General features: G+C 40.8%; 1 protein-coding gene and 1 long non-coding RNA gene across 2 annotated transcripts; both read left to right on the top strand.

Moving 5' to 3' along the window:
* The first annotated feature begins 713 nt into the window (after positions 1-713).
* LOC145881541 (uncharacterized) lies at positions 714-7311 on the top strand. Its single transcript, XR_014393102.1, has 2 exons — positions 714-1285; positions 4939-7311. It is a non-coding gene; the product is annotated as an uncharacterized LOC145881541 (long non-coding RNA).
* Positions 7312-7689: 378 nt separating this feature from the next.
* On the top strand, positions 7690-15433 carry LOC145881539 (uncharacterized). The gene is made up of 2 exons (XM_082978615.1): positions 7690-8403; positions 13993-15433. The coding sequence occupies exons 1-2, from the start codon at positions 7989-7991 to the stop codon at positions 14781-14783; spliced, it is 1206 nt and encodes a 401-aa protein (XP_082834741.1). The 5' UTR covers positions 7690-7988; the 3' UTR covers positions 14784-15433.
* Positions 15434-15797: the final 364 nt, after the last annotated feature.

Here is a 15797-nt window from a genome sequence, read left to right as displayed (position 1 = left end):
TACCTAAATCTAATGAATTATAAGGAGCGGAAATTAATAATTGCGACAGAATTGTGGTGATATACATGATATTTTTTTTTAAACCCTTGGACATTTCATAAGACTATAAACCAATACACAGAGAGATTAAAGGACGTGTCCAACGCTAATAGTGGGTTAATAGAACCCCCGTTAGTGGATGGATTTGATGCCCCGTATTATCAGGAATTAAAAATTGCTTTCCTCAGTGGAATTCGTCCCGAGATAAATCGTGCCACCAAACAGAACCTCGTAGGGTGGGGGCTAGCAGATCTGAGGGAAGTAAGAGAGGCCAAAGAGGGGGTCGAGACAAATACAAAGAGAAGGTCACTGTAGTAGAAACATCTGTGTTGGTAGAATGTGGAAAGACCCACCTCATTGGTTAATATTCACTGTAGTAGGAACATCTGTTGTGTTGGTAGAATGTGTAAAGACCCACCTCATTGGTTAATATTCACTGTAGTAGAAACATCTGTTGGGTTGGTAGAATGTGGAAAGACCCACCTCATTGGTTAATATTCACTGTAGTAGAAACATCTGTTGTGTTGGTAGAATGTAGAAGTAGGTTTTAAATTCATACTTATTACAAATCTGCAGTTGTCTGACTATTATATTATTATTTAATGAAAGAAATGTAAAAATGCACTTTTTGTCTGGAAATAAAAGAAACATTTATCTGCGTTAACCACTCCAGTCAACAGATGGCGATATGTGTTTTTCAGGCGATGCTTTCAGCGTGACGTATAATGTAGTGGACGGGACGCTTCTTCAACAACATCTAGTCAGCCACCTCGGTAGCTTCCTAGCCGAAACATTCAAGCTGTTCAGACTGCTTCGGTGTATATTTGCCTCTGTATTTGGAACATAATTCTGTCTTTTAACTAGTTTCCCCATTTAGTGTGATATTTCCGTTTAGTCAGGTAACGGTAGCTAGCTTGATAAATGAGCCTGTCACTAGGCTAGTCGCTAACTAGCTAGGTTAGCTGGCTAACATCCCCGACCATGAGCTCACCAAGCTACTGCCCTCCTGCTAAAAAAGAGGTCTGCTGGAAGGAGAAAGAAGGTATTTGGCTGAACGTTGTCGTGAAAGAGGAGAATGAAGAGGAGGATGTCACAGTAAATGAAGAAGTAGAGGGAGAGGCTGTTACAGAGAAAGAAGAGGAAGAAAACGATTATACTTTTTTTGGAGTGAATGAAGGAGAGATAACTGTCATTTTGAAGGAGGAGGAGAGGGAAGAAGAGGAGACAGAAGATCTGAGTAACACCAGTAAGTCCTGTCTTGAAAATAGTTGTTTTACTGATGCGTGGTTTTAAACGGCATTCTATTCTAGTTCTGATCTTAAATGCCGTTTTAATGTAGGAATTGATAAAGCTACACTGTAAGATGTGAATACCATCAACAAGCTGGCCAACAACAAAACTTTAACAATGGATTTGCACGCAAAATCACAACTTAAATGTCTCACGGAATGGACTTGTCTTCATTCAATACTGCAATTCCATCGTACTAAACTGGAGGCGATTCCGAGCCCACTGTTGACTGCGGTCAAGTGTGCCGACAGTCGCAAAACGCGGTCAGGCCATCTGCTCTTCAGTTTCTTCCTGAATTTGCGTGCGTGAATACACTTTACGGAATGGCGTTTTTTCAGGTATGGAAACTGAGTTGAATGGACTCTCATGCACAGATAGTCGAGACGATGACTACAAATCATTCCAAGCTAACCGTTTGAAGCAAACTTATTCAATCTTCCATAATAAAAATGATACCAAATCGTTTATTTAATTTTCGCGTTATCATAAAGTACTTTATCATTGCTAGAGTGCCAAGCGTACGCTGGAGTGGTGTAAACGCTACAGCATACAATGACATTCTAGACCATTCTGTGCTTCCAACTTTGTGGCAACATTTTGGGGAAGGCCCTTTGTGTTTCAGCATGACAATGCCCCTGGACCTAGGTCCATACAGAAATGGTTTGTTGAGATCGGTGTAGAAGAACTTAACTGGCCTGCACAGAGCCCTGACCTCAACCCCATCGAACACCTTTGGGATGAATTGGAACGCCAACTGCGAGCCAGGCCTAATCACCCAACATCAGTGCCTGACCTCACTAATGCTCTTGTGGCTGAATGGAAGCAAGTACCCGCAGCAATGTTCCAACATCTAGTGGAAAGCCTTCCCAGAAGAGTGGAGGCTGTTATAGCAGCAAAGGGGGGACCAGTCCCCTTTTGAATTAACATGATCTTGGAATAAGATGTTCGACAAGCAGGTGTCCACATACGTTCGGTCATGTAGTGTATCTAGCGTATTCCAAAGTTACTCTATAATTCTGTCACCGAAATAAATGTTGCTGTGGTTACAGCAGCTAGCGTAATCCTTACAATTTGGAAGGGTCATGGCCACTCCTACTCTGAAACAGTGGACAGTATCTATAGGACTTATTAAGGAAGTCAGACATGGTGTATGACTAGATTATGAACAGTATCTATAGGATTTATTAAGGAAGTCAGACTTTCCTGTATATCATCCTAGCAGGCAGGTGGACAGACACTTTCCTGTATATCATCCTAGCAGGCAGGCGGACAGACACTTTCCTGTATATCATCCTAGCAGGTAGGCGGACAGATACAGTTGATGTCGGAAGTTTACATACACCTTAGCCAAATACGTTTAAACTCAGTTTTTCACAATTCCTGACATTTAATCTTAGTAAAAATTCACTGTCTTAGGTCAGTTAGGATCACCACTTTATTTTAAGAATGTCAAATGTCAAAATAATAGTAGAGAGAATTTTTTTTTCAGCTTTTATTTCTTTCAAAACATTCCCAGTGGGTCAGAAGTTTACATACACTCAATTAGTATTTGGTAGCATTGCCTCTAAATTGTTTAACTTGGGTCAAATGTTTCGGGTAGCCTTCCACAAGCTTCCCACAATAAGTTGGGTGAATTTTGGCCCATTCCTCCTGACAGAGCTGGTGTAACTTAATCAGGTTTGTAGGCCTCCTTGCTCGCACTCGCGTTTTCACTTCTGCCCACAAATGTTCTATAGGATTGAGGTCAGGGCTTTGTGATGGCCACTCCAATACCTTGACTTTGTTTTCCTTAAGCCATTTTTCCTGAACTTTGGAAGTATGCTTGGGGTCATTGTCCATTTGGAAGACCCATTTGCAACCAAGCTTTTACTTCCTGACTGATGTCTTGATGTTGCTTCAATATATCCACATACTTTTCCACCCTCATGATGCCATCTATGTTGTGAAGTGCACCAGTCCCTCCTGCAGCAAAGCACCCCCACAACATCATGCTGCCACCCCCGTACTTCAAGGTTGGGATGGTGTTCCTCGGCTTGCAAGCCTCCCCCTTTTTCCTCCAAACATAATGATGGTCATTATGGCCAAACAGTTCTATTTTTGTTTCATCAGACTAGAGGACATTTCTTGAAAAAGTATATTTGTCCCCATGTGCAGTTGCAAACCGTAGTCTGGCTTTTTTTATGGAGGTTTTGGAGCAGTGGCTCCTCCTTGCTGAGTGGCCTTTCAGGTTATGTCAATATAGGACTCGTTTTACTGTGGATATAGCTACTTTTGTACCTGTTTCCTCCAGCATCTTCACAAGGTCCTTTGCTGGTTTTCTGGGATTGATTTGCGCTTTTCGCACCAAAGTACGTCTCCTTCCAAAGCGGTATGACGGCTGCGTGGTCCCACGGTGTTTATACTTGCATACTATTGTTTATACAGATGAACGTGGTACCCTCAGGAATTTGTAAATTCCTCCCAAGGATGAACCAGACTTGTGGAAGTCAAAAAAAAAAAACGGAGGTTTTGGCTGATTTCTTTTGATTTTCCCATGATGTCAAGCAAAGAGGCACTGAGTTTGAAGGTAGGCCTTGAAATACATCCACAGGTACACCTCCAATTGACTCAAATTATGTCAATTAACCTATCAGAAGCTTCTAAAGCCATGACATTTTCTGGAATTTTCCAAGCTGTTTAAAGGTACAGTCAACTTAGTGTATGTAAACTTCTGACTCACTGGAGACAGGAAGCACCAAGTAGACCTCTGTCAGTGGAGACAGGAAGCACCAAGTAGACCTCCGTCAGTGGAGACAGGAAGCACCAAGGAGACCTCCGTCAGTGGAGACAGGAAGCACCAAGTAGACCTCCGTCAGTGGAGACAGGAAGCACCAAGGAGACCTCCGTCAGTGGAGACAGGAAGCACCAAGGAGACCTCAGTCAGTGGAGACAGGAAGCACCAAGGAGATCTCAGTCAGTGGAGACAGGAAGCACCAAGGAGATCTCAGTCAGTGGAGACAGGAAGCACCAAGGAGATCTCAGTCAGTGGAGACAGGAAGCACCAAGGAGACCTCCGTCACCTGAATCTGGCTCTCTAAAGAAAAATATTTGTTTATGCTTAATTCTTTCATAACATGAACAAATTATTTATTCATGGTTCATTCAATTATGTATAATGTGCCTTGAGCAAATTTGTTTCTTTCAATTATGTGTTGTGATTTTACCAAAATATACAGCTCACGTTTATGACATTGGTAACATTATCCTAGTAAACACCTGACTGCAGGACATTGAGGAAAATGTCTCATTGGGCCAGCTGATGGGCCCTGGGCAAATCTCTGTACTGGGAGTACTCTGACATGACTTCCTCTGGTGTAATTATGCCTTAGTCAATGCTCCTTGTAAAAGGCAACCAGACTCCTCAACTCCACCTGACCATACTGACTGACAGAGTCTCTGACTAAGAACCACACAGAGACCTGCATTTTGCAGTCGCCTTAATAATACTTCTGTAAACTGACTTCAGGTGATTGAGGGATCTAGTCTAGATTATACGTCATAGGAAGTTTTATCATGTGGAGGTTTCATTCAGGTCTCTGTTTAATTAAATAATCTGTTTGTCTTTGACAGGAGAGAGACCAGACTCTCCTTCTGACAGCAGGAAGAGTCCTTCAGGGAAACCAGACCCCGAGACGTCCAAACCAGCAGGCCGACATCACTGCTCCCAGTGTGGAAAGAGTTTTACTCAGTTAGGGAGCCTGAGAATACATAAGAGAATACACACTGGAGAGAAGCCTTACCACTGTTCCCAATGTGGAATGACGTTTACCCAGTTAGGGAGCCTGCAAAACCATGAGAGGGGACACACAGGGGAAAAGCTTTTCCAATGTTCCCAGTGTGGAAAGAGTTTTGGCCAGGTAGGAAACCTGAACAAGCATGAGAGGACACACACAGGTAAGAAGATGTACCGCTGCTCCCAGTGTGGAGAGAGATTTACCCGGTTAAGGTACCTGAAAGAGCATGAAAGAATACACACAAATACACAGGAGGAGACATACCACTGCTCTCATTGTGGAAAGACATTTTCCCAGTCAGAGAACCTGAAAACACATGAGAGAATCGAGAGGCTGTGTTCTGACTTGTGTTTTTGACTGATAATTTGTGTTTTTGTTTGGGCTGTCAGACTTCAGTTCACTTTGTGTAATGTTAGTGCACTATTTTTTTTATTGCGATTAACCCATTGTCTGAAAGGGTTAAAAACACACTGAAAACATCCAAAATACATACTATATACCGCTAACATCTACAATGCCATGTAAAAACAAGATGACATTGAGGTTAAATAAAGTGTGCTTTATCAATGGAACATATTTTGACATGTCCACTGTGGGGCTCTGTAGAGTCATAATATCCATAAAAACTAGAGGTCAAACAGGGAGATGGTTCACATCGTTTTTCCACCATTCATTTTTCCCATAGGGCTGTGTTTTGTTTAGGCTTACCCTGGTGTGACGTTTTGATAACCATGTAAATATCTCTAGGACAAGGTGACTGAGGACACACAGTGTGTTGTGAATTTATTGTAATGTTTTTAAAATGGTTTAACTGCCTTTATTTTTGCTGGACCCCAGGAAGAGTAGCTGATGCCTTGGCAGGAACTAATGGGGATCCATAATAAACCCCAGGAAGAGTAGCTGCTGCCTTGGCAGGAACTAATGGGGATCCATAATAAACCCCAGGAAGAGTAGCTGCTGCCTTGGCAGGAACTAATGGGGATCCATAATAAACCCCAGGAAGAGTAGCTGCTGCCTTGGCAGGAACTAAAGGGGATCCATAATACACCCCAGGAAGAGTAGCTGCTGCCTTGGCAGGAACTAATGGGGATCCATAATAAACCCCAGGAAGAGTAGCTGCTTCCTTGGCAGGTACTAATGGGGATCCATAATAAATACAAATACTTTTATCAATATATTTGTCTCTCTTTACTCTCGGATTCGAAAATGCTAATTAGCATCAAAGTAGACGACATGCAAGACTACAAATCCCTGCTCTAGAAAGAGTATTGGTGGTTACAAACTTCTTCCATTTAACAATGATGGAGGCCATTGTGTTCTTGGGGACCGTAAATGCTGCAGACATTTTTTGGTACCTTTCCCCAGATCTTTACCTCCACACAATCCTGTCTCAGAGCTCTACGGACAATTCCTTTGACCTCATGGCTTGGTTTTTGCTCTGACATGCACTGTAAACTGTGGGACCTTATATAGACAGGTGTGTGCCTTTCCAAATCATGTCTAATTAATTGCATTTACCACAGGTGGACTCCAATCAAGTTGTAGAAACATCTCAAGGATGATCAATGGAATCAGGATGCATCTGAGCTCAATTTCGAGTCTCATAGCAAAGTCTGAATACTTATGTAAATACATGTGCAAAAGTGTATAAAAATCTGTTTTTTATTTGTTATTATGGGGTATTGTGTGTTGATTGATGAGGGGAAAAAATATTATTCCATTTTAGAATGAGGCTGTAACGTAACTAAATGTGGAAAAAGTGAATGGGTCTGAATACTTAACGAATGCACTGTCTACCACTGGCAGAGTTTTCTACCGCTGGCAAAGTTTTCTACCATTGGCAGTTTTGTACACAGTCACGTGATACGTGGTATAGAAAAGTCCAATCTTAGGAGAGTACATAGGAGGCACTATACTGTGTGTCTGCAGGTGTCTATCTGGTCAAAACCACTGATACAGGTGCCCCTCCACCCTCTGTTGGGATGGATCATGTCTACAGAGAAACCTAGATTCAAATACTTAGATTTGTGTGTATTGGGTATATGTTGTGAAATTGTTAGATATTACTTGTTAGATATTACTGCACTGTCGGAGCTAGAAACACAAGCATTTTGCTACACCCGCAATAACATTTGCTAAACACGTGTATGTGACCAATAAAATGTGATTTGATTTTGATTTGAAATAAACGTCCTATTTATCCAAGGTGCTTTTGGCTGGAGTCAAAATTACTCCAAAGGATTTGAATTTGTTTAAAGTCCATATTGATACAGAAACACTAAACCATGATTTAGATGTATTAAGAACAAGTTGAAGTTGAACAAATTGGAAGAATTGAATAAACCACATTTTGGCTATGATAAAAGATATGTCTCTGGGGTCAAAATGATCCATGTCAGAAGTATGGTTCAATGCAAATATGTAGTGGGTCTAAAGTTTGATTCATTTTTAAAGAGTGATAATTTAAAACGATCAACACATGCTTCTCTTTGAACGACTTAATATAATAATCAACTTTTTTGAAATATATGAAAGTTAACTTTTGGTTCCTCAACTGCTACCCACTCCAGTCAGCAGATGGCGATGTGCGTCTTTTAGGTTCAGGCGATGCTGCCAGTGTGACGTATAATCTAGTGGACGGGACGCTCCTTCAACAACAACAGCTAGTCAGACACCTCGGTAGCTTTCTAGCAAACATAGCTACAACATTCACGCTCTTTACACTGTTTTGGTGTATTTTAGTCGCTGTGTATTAAACACACTTCTGTCGTATGTACTTGTTGGCCCATTTAATTATATATTTACGTTGTTTGTCAGCTAGCTGGTTTGCTAAATTATCTTAGAACTAGGCTAGTCGCTAAAGCTAGCTAGCGAACATCCCCGACCATGAGTTCACTAAGCTACTCTCCTCCTGCTAAAGAAGAGGAGGACTGCTGGACGGATAAAGAAGCTCTAGTGAAGGAGGAGGAGGAAGAGAAGGATGTTACAATACAAAAACAAGTAGAGGGTGAAGGTGTTACCGTGAAAGAAGAAGAGAAAGACGTTTCAGTGAAAGAAAAGGAAGACTCGTTCAGATTGAAAGAGGAGGAGGCTGTTACAGTAAAAGAAGAGGAGGCAGAGAGAGAGGAGGATGCAGTTTTTGGGGTGAAAGAGGAGGAGATGACTGTCACATCGAAAATGGAGGAGGAGGAAACTGGACATCTGGGCCCGGTTTCCCAAACGCATCTTAAGGCATCCTATGGTTCTGACGGGGAACTTAGCAGTAAGATGGTTTTGAGAAACCGGGACCTGATTAACACTAGTAAGTACTGTCTTAAAAACAGAAGAACAAACTCTGCAGTTGTTCAACTGATGTGTGGTGTTAAAGGGGAAATATGCCAATTGCTACATTTATATTATTTATTTATAGCCATTGATTCTTGAAGAATATATCACATGCCTCATGAACTTTGTTGTACCACATCAGAACCCCAAATAAGCTTTTTTTAAGCCAATGTTTAGAAACAATGTAAATCAACACTGTATAGCCTCAACATGGTTAAAACTATAATGTTGATATCATGGATGGTCAGTCCTTGCATCCATAGGTCTGTCTATGACTTTTAGAGTTGTTAAATTTCTCCAGCCCCATCCATCATCTTATTACCAAAACAGTGGTGGAATGACATCTTTGTTATTGTTTCAACTGCAGATTGGTTGGTTGATTGATTTGGCTTTTTTAAAGGGGCAACCTAGGATTTAAACAGCAACAAAATGGCTGCCCTGAGACTTGGTTTGGTAAACAGCTGAGGGATGGGGGCTGGAGAAATCTAACCACTCTCAAATTCATAGAGAAAGCTATTGTAGCAACCTTAACCCAAAAGCTAGCGACCTCGTCAAGAAGTTCAGACATCTTGGCGTAACAGTTATAAGGTGTTGGCTTGACAGTCGCTGGACCCAGGTTTGAGTTCATCTCAGGGCTACCCCCGAATTCACTACACTATGAATACGAGGACTGGCCATCCATAAGGTCAACATGATAGTTTTAACCTAGGCTTGGGGCTGGGCAGTATACTGTATTTTACCATATACCAGTATTGATGCGCGGACTGGTTTGGTTTTTTACTTTACCTTCTATAAGGGTATTTCAATGTTTGGTTTGTTAAATGTGATGAACAACTCCGGGGCGTATAATGCCACTTTATATAGTTTAGTCCTTGAGTCATCTCGCTCTCTCCTGTCAATAAATGTTACACCCTCAGAGCTGCAATAGTCTCCTAGCCAGTTATGGAGGGCTAAACGTCTGCTGAACTGTTCAATGCCACAATTTAGGAAGGGCAGAGGGCCAGATATTATGGGGTGTTTGTTGGTGTCAAGTAGAGACCCAATCAGTTCTTTAAAATGACTGACTATTAGCCAAACAATGTTTTCATTTGTATTTGTTTTCTCAGTCAGCTGCCCAGGAAAGGGAAAGGAATGGCCCTTATTAATATATGTAGCCTTAGAAATAAGGTTCATGAAATCAATAACTTGTTGACATCGGATAACAGTCATATACTGGCCACCTCTGAAACTCACTTAGATAATTCCTTTGATACAGCAGGAGCGATACAGGGATATAACATCTACATAAAAGACAGGAATGCCAATGGGGGAGGTGTTGCTGTATATGTTCTAGGACTGTCCCCGACAGGAGAAAATCAAATACTAATCTTGGTCAACCAAGAGTCGTGTTTCCTTTCTAAGCAATCGATTGGTTGAAATGTTATAATGTGTATTTTCCCATAAATATACACACCCCATGTGTTTTAATAAAATCAGCTATGTACTGAACTGGTCTGATGCTTTAAGCAAGCTGTTTGATTAAATAATTAAGACACACAAATGACTCGAGGGAGCCAGAGATCAAGATAGCCTAACCAGAAGAAAAAAAACTCTTCCTTAGCCTACTCCTCCCGCTGCTGCTGGCCTTCATAAATTCTGACGTTATGCTCCTATAGTTTCTGGTAATAGGCTACACCAGCAGTCGTTATGCTCCTATAGTTTCTGGTAATAGGCTACACCAGCAGACGTTATGCTCCTATAGTTTCTGGTAATAGGCTACACCAGCAGACGTTATGCTCCTATAGTTTCTGGTAATAGGCTACACCAGCAGTCGTTATGCTCCTATAGTTTCTGGTAATAGGCTACACCAGCAGACGTTATGCTCCTATAGTTTCTGGTAATAGGCTACACCAGCAGTCGTTATGCTCCTATAGTTTCTGGTAATAGGCTACACCAGCAGTCGTTATGCTCCTATAGTTTCTGGTAATAGGCTACACCAGCAGTCGTTATGCTCCTATAGTTTCTGGTAATAGGCTACACCAGCAGACGTTATGCTCCTATAGTTTCTGGTAATAGGCTACACCAGCAGACGTTATGCTCCTATAGTTTCTGGTAATAGGCTACACCAGCAGTCGTTATGCTCCTATAGTTTCTGGTAATAGGCTACACCAGCAGTCGGCAACCTTTTCCAATTTATCTGACCATTTCTACTGATCTGGTGCCAGTTTGGATTTTCATATTCACAATTTACTGGAACAGTTTCATTTTATTTCTAGTCGTCTTTGTATCTCAACATCATTCTGTGGTAAATCTATATTCTATCTAAATGAAAATTATACAAATATAAAATAAATGTTTATTTCCATTGCTAACTATGTAAAAATAGCCCACATAAAGCCAGAACATTTAAACATTGCAGCCATCAGTTAGAAAATATCCAGATAAAAAATAAATATGCTATAAATCACATTGGCTACGCCTGTCTACAACAAACATGAAACATTGTATCAACTATCACCTGGGTCGGCCCAAAACTCGGGATAGCAAGCTTGCAACATTGTATAAAATATTCTGGGCCCTCAGAGTTTCCCACGCCAGTGAGTTGTACAGACACAGCTGTAAACTATTTGTTCAAGGGATAAGAAGTAATCAGGTATTTTATGACATTTGCACTGGATCATTTCTCCCTTTCATGCCGAGTGGTTATCGAAAGGACGAGAGCTGGAAATATTTTACGATCAGAAATACTATCAGACATCCCCAAATGGGCACATTTATAGGCCTACATTTGCGCGCAGGCCAGGTAGACTAGTCCTACTTCTATATGTGTATTCGGGTGTGTGTCCTTACTCAACATTCGCAGGAGTGTTTCAAACAAAAGACAATTAATAAATTGACAAAACTGACGTATCTTGCGGGGTCTGGTCAGGGTGATCTGCCATGGGCCGTTTCAATTAGTGTCCGTTTGGGTCGGCATGTGGAATGATTGTATTTCCCCATCGTATGTTGTACCGAAGTTGACCGACTGAAAGGGAGCGTAACTTTGTGACTATAACTACTGTTCCCTGAAGGAGGGAAACGAGGTACAACACCTGTTTGGCTCTGCCACTTCCTGGGTCGGTGAAGAGCGTTATTAAATTGAAGGAATAAATCCGAGCCTCACGCTCATCACCTGTGGAAGGTGGGGCTTCCAGCGAGGGGTGGATTTAATAGTATGTTGTACCTAGTTTCCCTCCATCAGGGAACATTAGTTATAGTCATAACGTGTGGATTTAATAGTATGTTGTACCTAGTTTCCCTCCTTCAGGGAACATTAGTTATAGTTATAACATCACGCTTGTCATATGATTAACTTCAACTTAAATACGGGATCTTGCTGTCGGACAGTTTTGTATTCAGATCTCTGAAATGCACTCTAACTACTATTAGTGTCTCCTTGTATTACTCTGGGAAAACTGTTTTCATGGGCACAGAAATCCTAAATAATTTCAGAGTTTGGTAAATCCAATGGTTCTGGGTCACCTTAACTTTATAGACGTTGGACGTTGGATCCAACATCCCTAATGAATTGATGTTTATAATGTGTTGTTGTCTGCTTGATTTACTGTAGGGTCTCGTTACTCTGTAGGTCTATGTTGTTGTTAGGTGAAGTACTGAGTCCTACAGTAGGTCTATGTTGTTGTTAGGTGAAGTTATGGGTCCTACAGTAGGTCTATGTTATTGTTAGGTGAAGTTATGGGTCCTACAGTAGGTCTATGTTGTTGTTAGGTGAAGTTATGGGTCCTACAGTAGGTCTATGTTATTGTTAGGTGAAGGTATGGGTCCTACAGTAGGTCTATGTTATTGTTAGGTGAAGTTATGGGTCCTACAGTAGGTCTATGTTATTGTTAGGTGAAGTTATGGGTCCTACAGTAGGTCTATGTTATTGTTAGGTGAAGTTATGGGTCCTACAGTAGGTCTATGTTGTTGTTAGGTGAAGTTATGGGTCCTACAGTAGGTCTATGTTATTGTTAGGTGAAGGTATGGGTCCTACAGTAGGTCTATGTTGTTGTTAGGTGAAGTTATGGGTCCTACAGTAGGTCTATGTTATTGTTAGGTGAAGTTATGGGTCCTACAGTAGGTCTATGTTATTGTTAGGTGAAGGTATGGGTCCTACAGTAGGTCTATGTTGTTGTTAGGTGAAGTTATGGGTCCTACAGTAGGTCTATGTTGTTGTTAGGTGAAGTTATGGGTCCTACAATAGGTCTATGTTGTTATTAGGTGAAGTTATGGGTCCTACAGTAGGTCTATGTTATTGTTAGGTGAAGGTATGGGTCCTACAGTAGGTCTATGTTGTTGTTAGGTGAAGGTATGGGTCCTACAGTAGGTCTATGTTGTTGTTAGGTGAAGTTATGGGTCCTACAGTAGGTCTATGTTATTGTTAGGTGAAGGTATGGGTCCTACAGTAGGTCTATGTTGTTGTTAGGTGAAGTTATGGGTCCTACAGTAGGTCTATGTTATTGTTAGGTGAAGTTATGGGTCCTACAGTAGGTCTATGTTGTTGTTAGGTGAAGTTATGGGTCCTACAGTAGGTCTATGTTATTGTTAGGTGAAGGTATGGGTCCTACAGTAGGTCTATGTTGTTGTTAGGTGAAGTTATGGGTCCTACAGTAGGTCTATGTTGTTGTTAGGTGAAGTTATGGGTCCTACAGTAGGTCTATGTTGTTGTTAGGTGAAGTTATGGGTCCTACAGTAGGTCTATGTTATTGTTAGGTGAAGGTATGGGTCCTACAGTAGGTCTATGTTATTGTTAGGTGAAGGTATGGGTCCTACAGTAGGTCTATGTTGTTGTTAGGTGAAGTTATGGGTCCTACAGTAGGTCTATGTTGTTGTTAGGTGAAGTTATGGGTCCTACAGTAGGTCTATGTTATTGTTAGGTGAAGGTATGGGTCCTACAGTAGGTCTATGTTGTTGTTAGGTGAAGTTATGGGTCCTACAGTAGGTCTATGTTGTTGTTAGGTGAAGTTATGGGTCCTACAGTAGGTCTATGTTGTTGTTAGGTGAAGTTATGGGTCCTACAGTAGGTCTATGTTATTGTTAGGTGAAGGTATGGGTCCTACAGTAGGTCTATGTTATTGTTAGGTGAAGGTATGGGTCCTACAGTAGGTCTATGTTGTTGTTAGGTGAAGTTATGGGTCCTACAGTAGGTCTATGGTATTGGTATAACTAGCGGTTTCCTCATTAGCATGGAGGAGTTTCTACAACCAAATTGCGTGTGCATTGCCCTCGTGTGCCTATTTTAGCAAACACAGAAAGGGACCTATATTGGTGACCAAAGGTTGCCTGGCACACTGCTTAGGGGTTCAGTAACTGTAATAACTTATTTCTAGCCTATAATCATCGATGTTACTACTAATGTGAAAACAACACAAAATATGACTATTGTTGCTCACTTGACTGTCTTAAGACAATTGTTAAAAATGTTAACATTCATTACAGACGTCAATTGTTGTACAACATCATGGCTACGCTGTTGGCATCACCTTTTACAGTGGGATTCTGCTGTTGTGGGCCTTTAACCATCTGTCTGGCTTTGTTGTTCACACAGGAGCGAGACGTGACTATCGTGGATCCTCTGGGGAGCCTCAACAACATGAAGCTGACGAGGCAGAGAAGAGTCCCTCCCGATCAAAACACCTCAAGAAACACCAGCGGAGACCCACAGGGAAGAAATCTCACTGCTGCTCTGACTGTGGGAAAGGTTGCAAATCTTCATCAGAACTTAAAATACACCAGCGAGTACACACAGGAGAGAAATCTCACCACTGTTTTGATTGTGGGAAGAGTTACTTAAGATCAAATTCACTAAAAGTACACATGAGAATTCACACTGGAGAGAAACCTTATAGCTGTGATCAATGTGGGAAGAGTTTTACTACATCTAGCCATCGGATTGTACACCAGAGAACACACACAGGAGACAAATCTTATAGCTGTGATCAATGTGGGAAGAGTTTTACTCAGTCAAGCAGCCTGTTATCGCACCAGAGAAAACACACAGGAGAGAAACCTTATAGCTGTGATCAATGTGGGAAGAGTTTTACTCAGTCAAGCAACCTGGTATCACACCAGAGAACACACACAGGAGAGAAACCTTATAGCTGTGATCAATGTGGGAAGAGTTTTACTACATCTAGCCATCTGATTATACACCAGAGAACACACACAGGAGAGAAACCTTATACCTGTGGTCAATGTGGGAAGAGTTTTACTACATCTAGCCATCTGATTGTACACCAGAGAACACACACAGGAGAGAAATCTTATAGCTGTGATCAATGTGACAAGAGATACTCTGATAAAATATCTCTGATCAAACATCAGAAAATACATACATGAAGGAGTTGTTTCATGATATCAATGAAATTATGTCACAATGTAGAATGTTTTAACATTGTACCTGGAGTATTTTAATGATGTCACAATGTAGAATGTTTTAACATTGTAGTAGGAGTATTTTAATGATGTCACAATGTAAAATGCTTTAACATTGTACCTGGAGTATTTTAATGATGTCACAATGTAGAATGTTTTAACATTGTAGTAGGAGTATTTTAATGATGTTACAATGTAGAATGTTTTAACATTGTAGTAAGAGTATTTTAATGTAGACTGTCACAATGTAGAATGTTTTAACATTGTAGTAGGAGTATTTTAATGATGTCACAATGTAGAACCCTAATTGTTTGCCCCCTGTTCTATTGATTTCAGCATGATATGGATATTAGCCTCATCAGGGGAAAAATCCAGGCTCTGAATTGAAAGAGTACTATTTATATGATATTACAGAAAGTGACAAAAAAAGAGCTGTTACACTTACCACGTTGGTGACCCACTTGAATCAAAATGTAGCTAGATGTTTTCTACAAGTTGTCCTCTAACCAGTGATGTACACATTATTCCCAGATTCCATGTGGTTTTTGAGCTGTTAGTTTTAACAGGACATGCAACCTCATCTCCCCACTCTCAATAAATTGATTTCAACATGATATCGATGAGTGATGACAAATAAGTGTTGCGTTCCTTTGTTTAGCGACCTCTAAATTTAAATGCATCACTCCAAAATGTAGCTGACTGTCTTCTGCAGGTTGTCCTCTAACCAGTGAGGTAAAATATATCTCCCATTTCCATGTGTTTTTTTAGTTGTGTTAGTTTCAACAGCACATAAAACCTGATTCACCCCCCTAATTGATATCAGTGATTTATTGCTACTTGTCAAAACAACAGCGTTTCTGGTGCTTGTGAATTTTAAAAGGTGCTTGTTTAAAAAGTAATATGATTATTATACAAGTAATATGATTATTGTTGCAGATATTTGTACAGATAGTACATTTTATGTTTAGGTTTTTAATA

Source organism: Salmo salar, chromosome 08, assembly GCF_965601325.2.
Source record: "Salmo salar chromosome 08, fSalSal1, whole genome shotgun sequence".
Taxonomy (NCBI): domain Eukaryota; kingdom Metazoa; phylum Chordata; class Actinopteri; order Salmoniformes; family Salmonidae; genus Salmo; species Salmo salar.
Note: the sequence above shows the minus strand (reverse complement) of the source record. Positions and strands in the feature narration are given on the sequence as shown.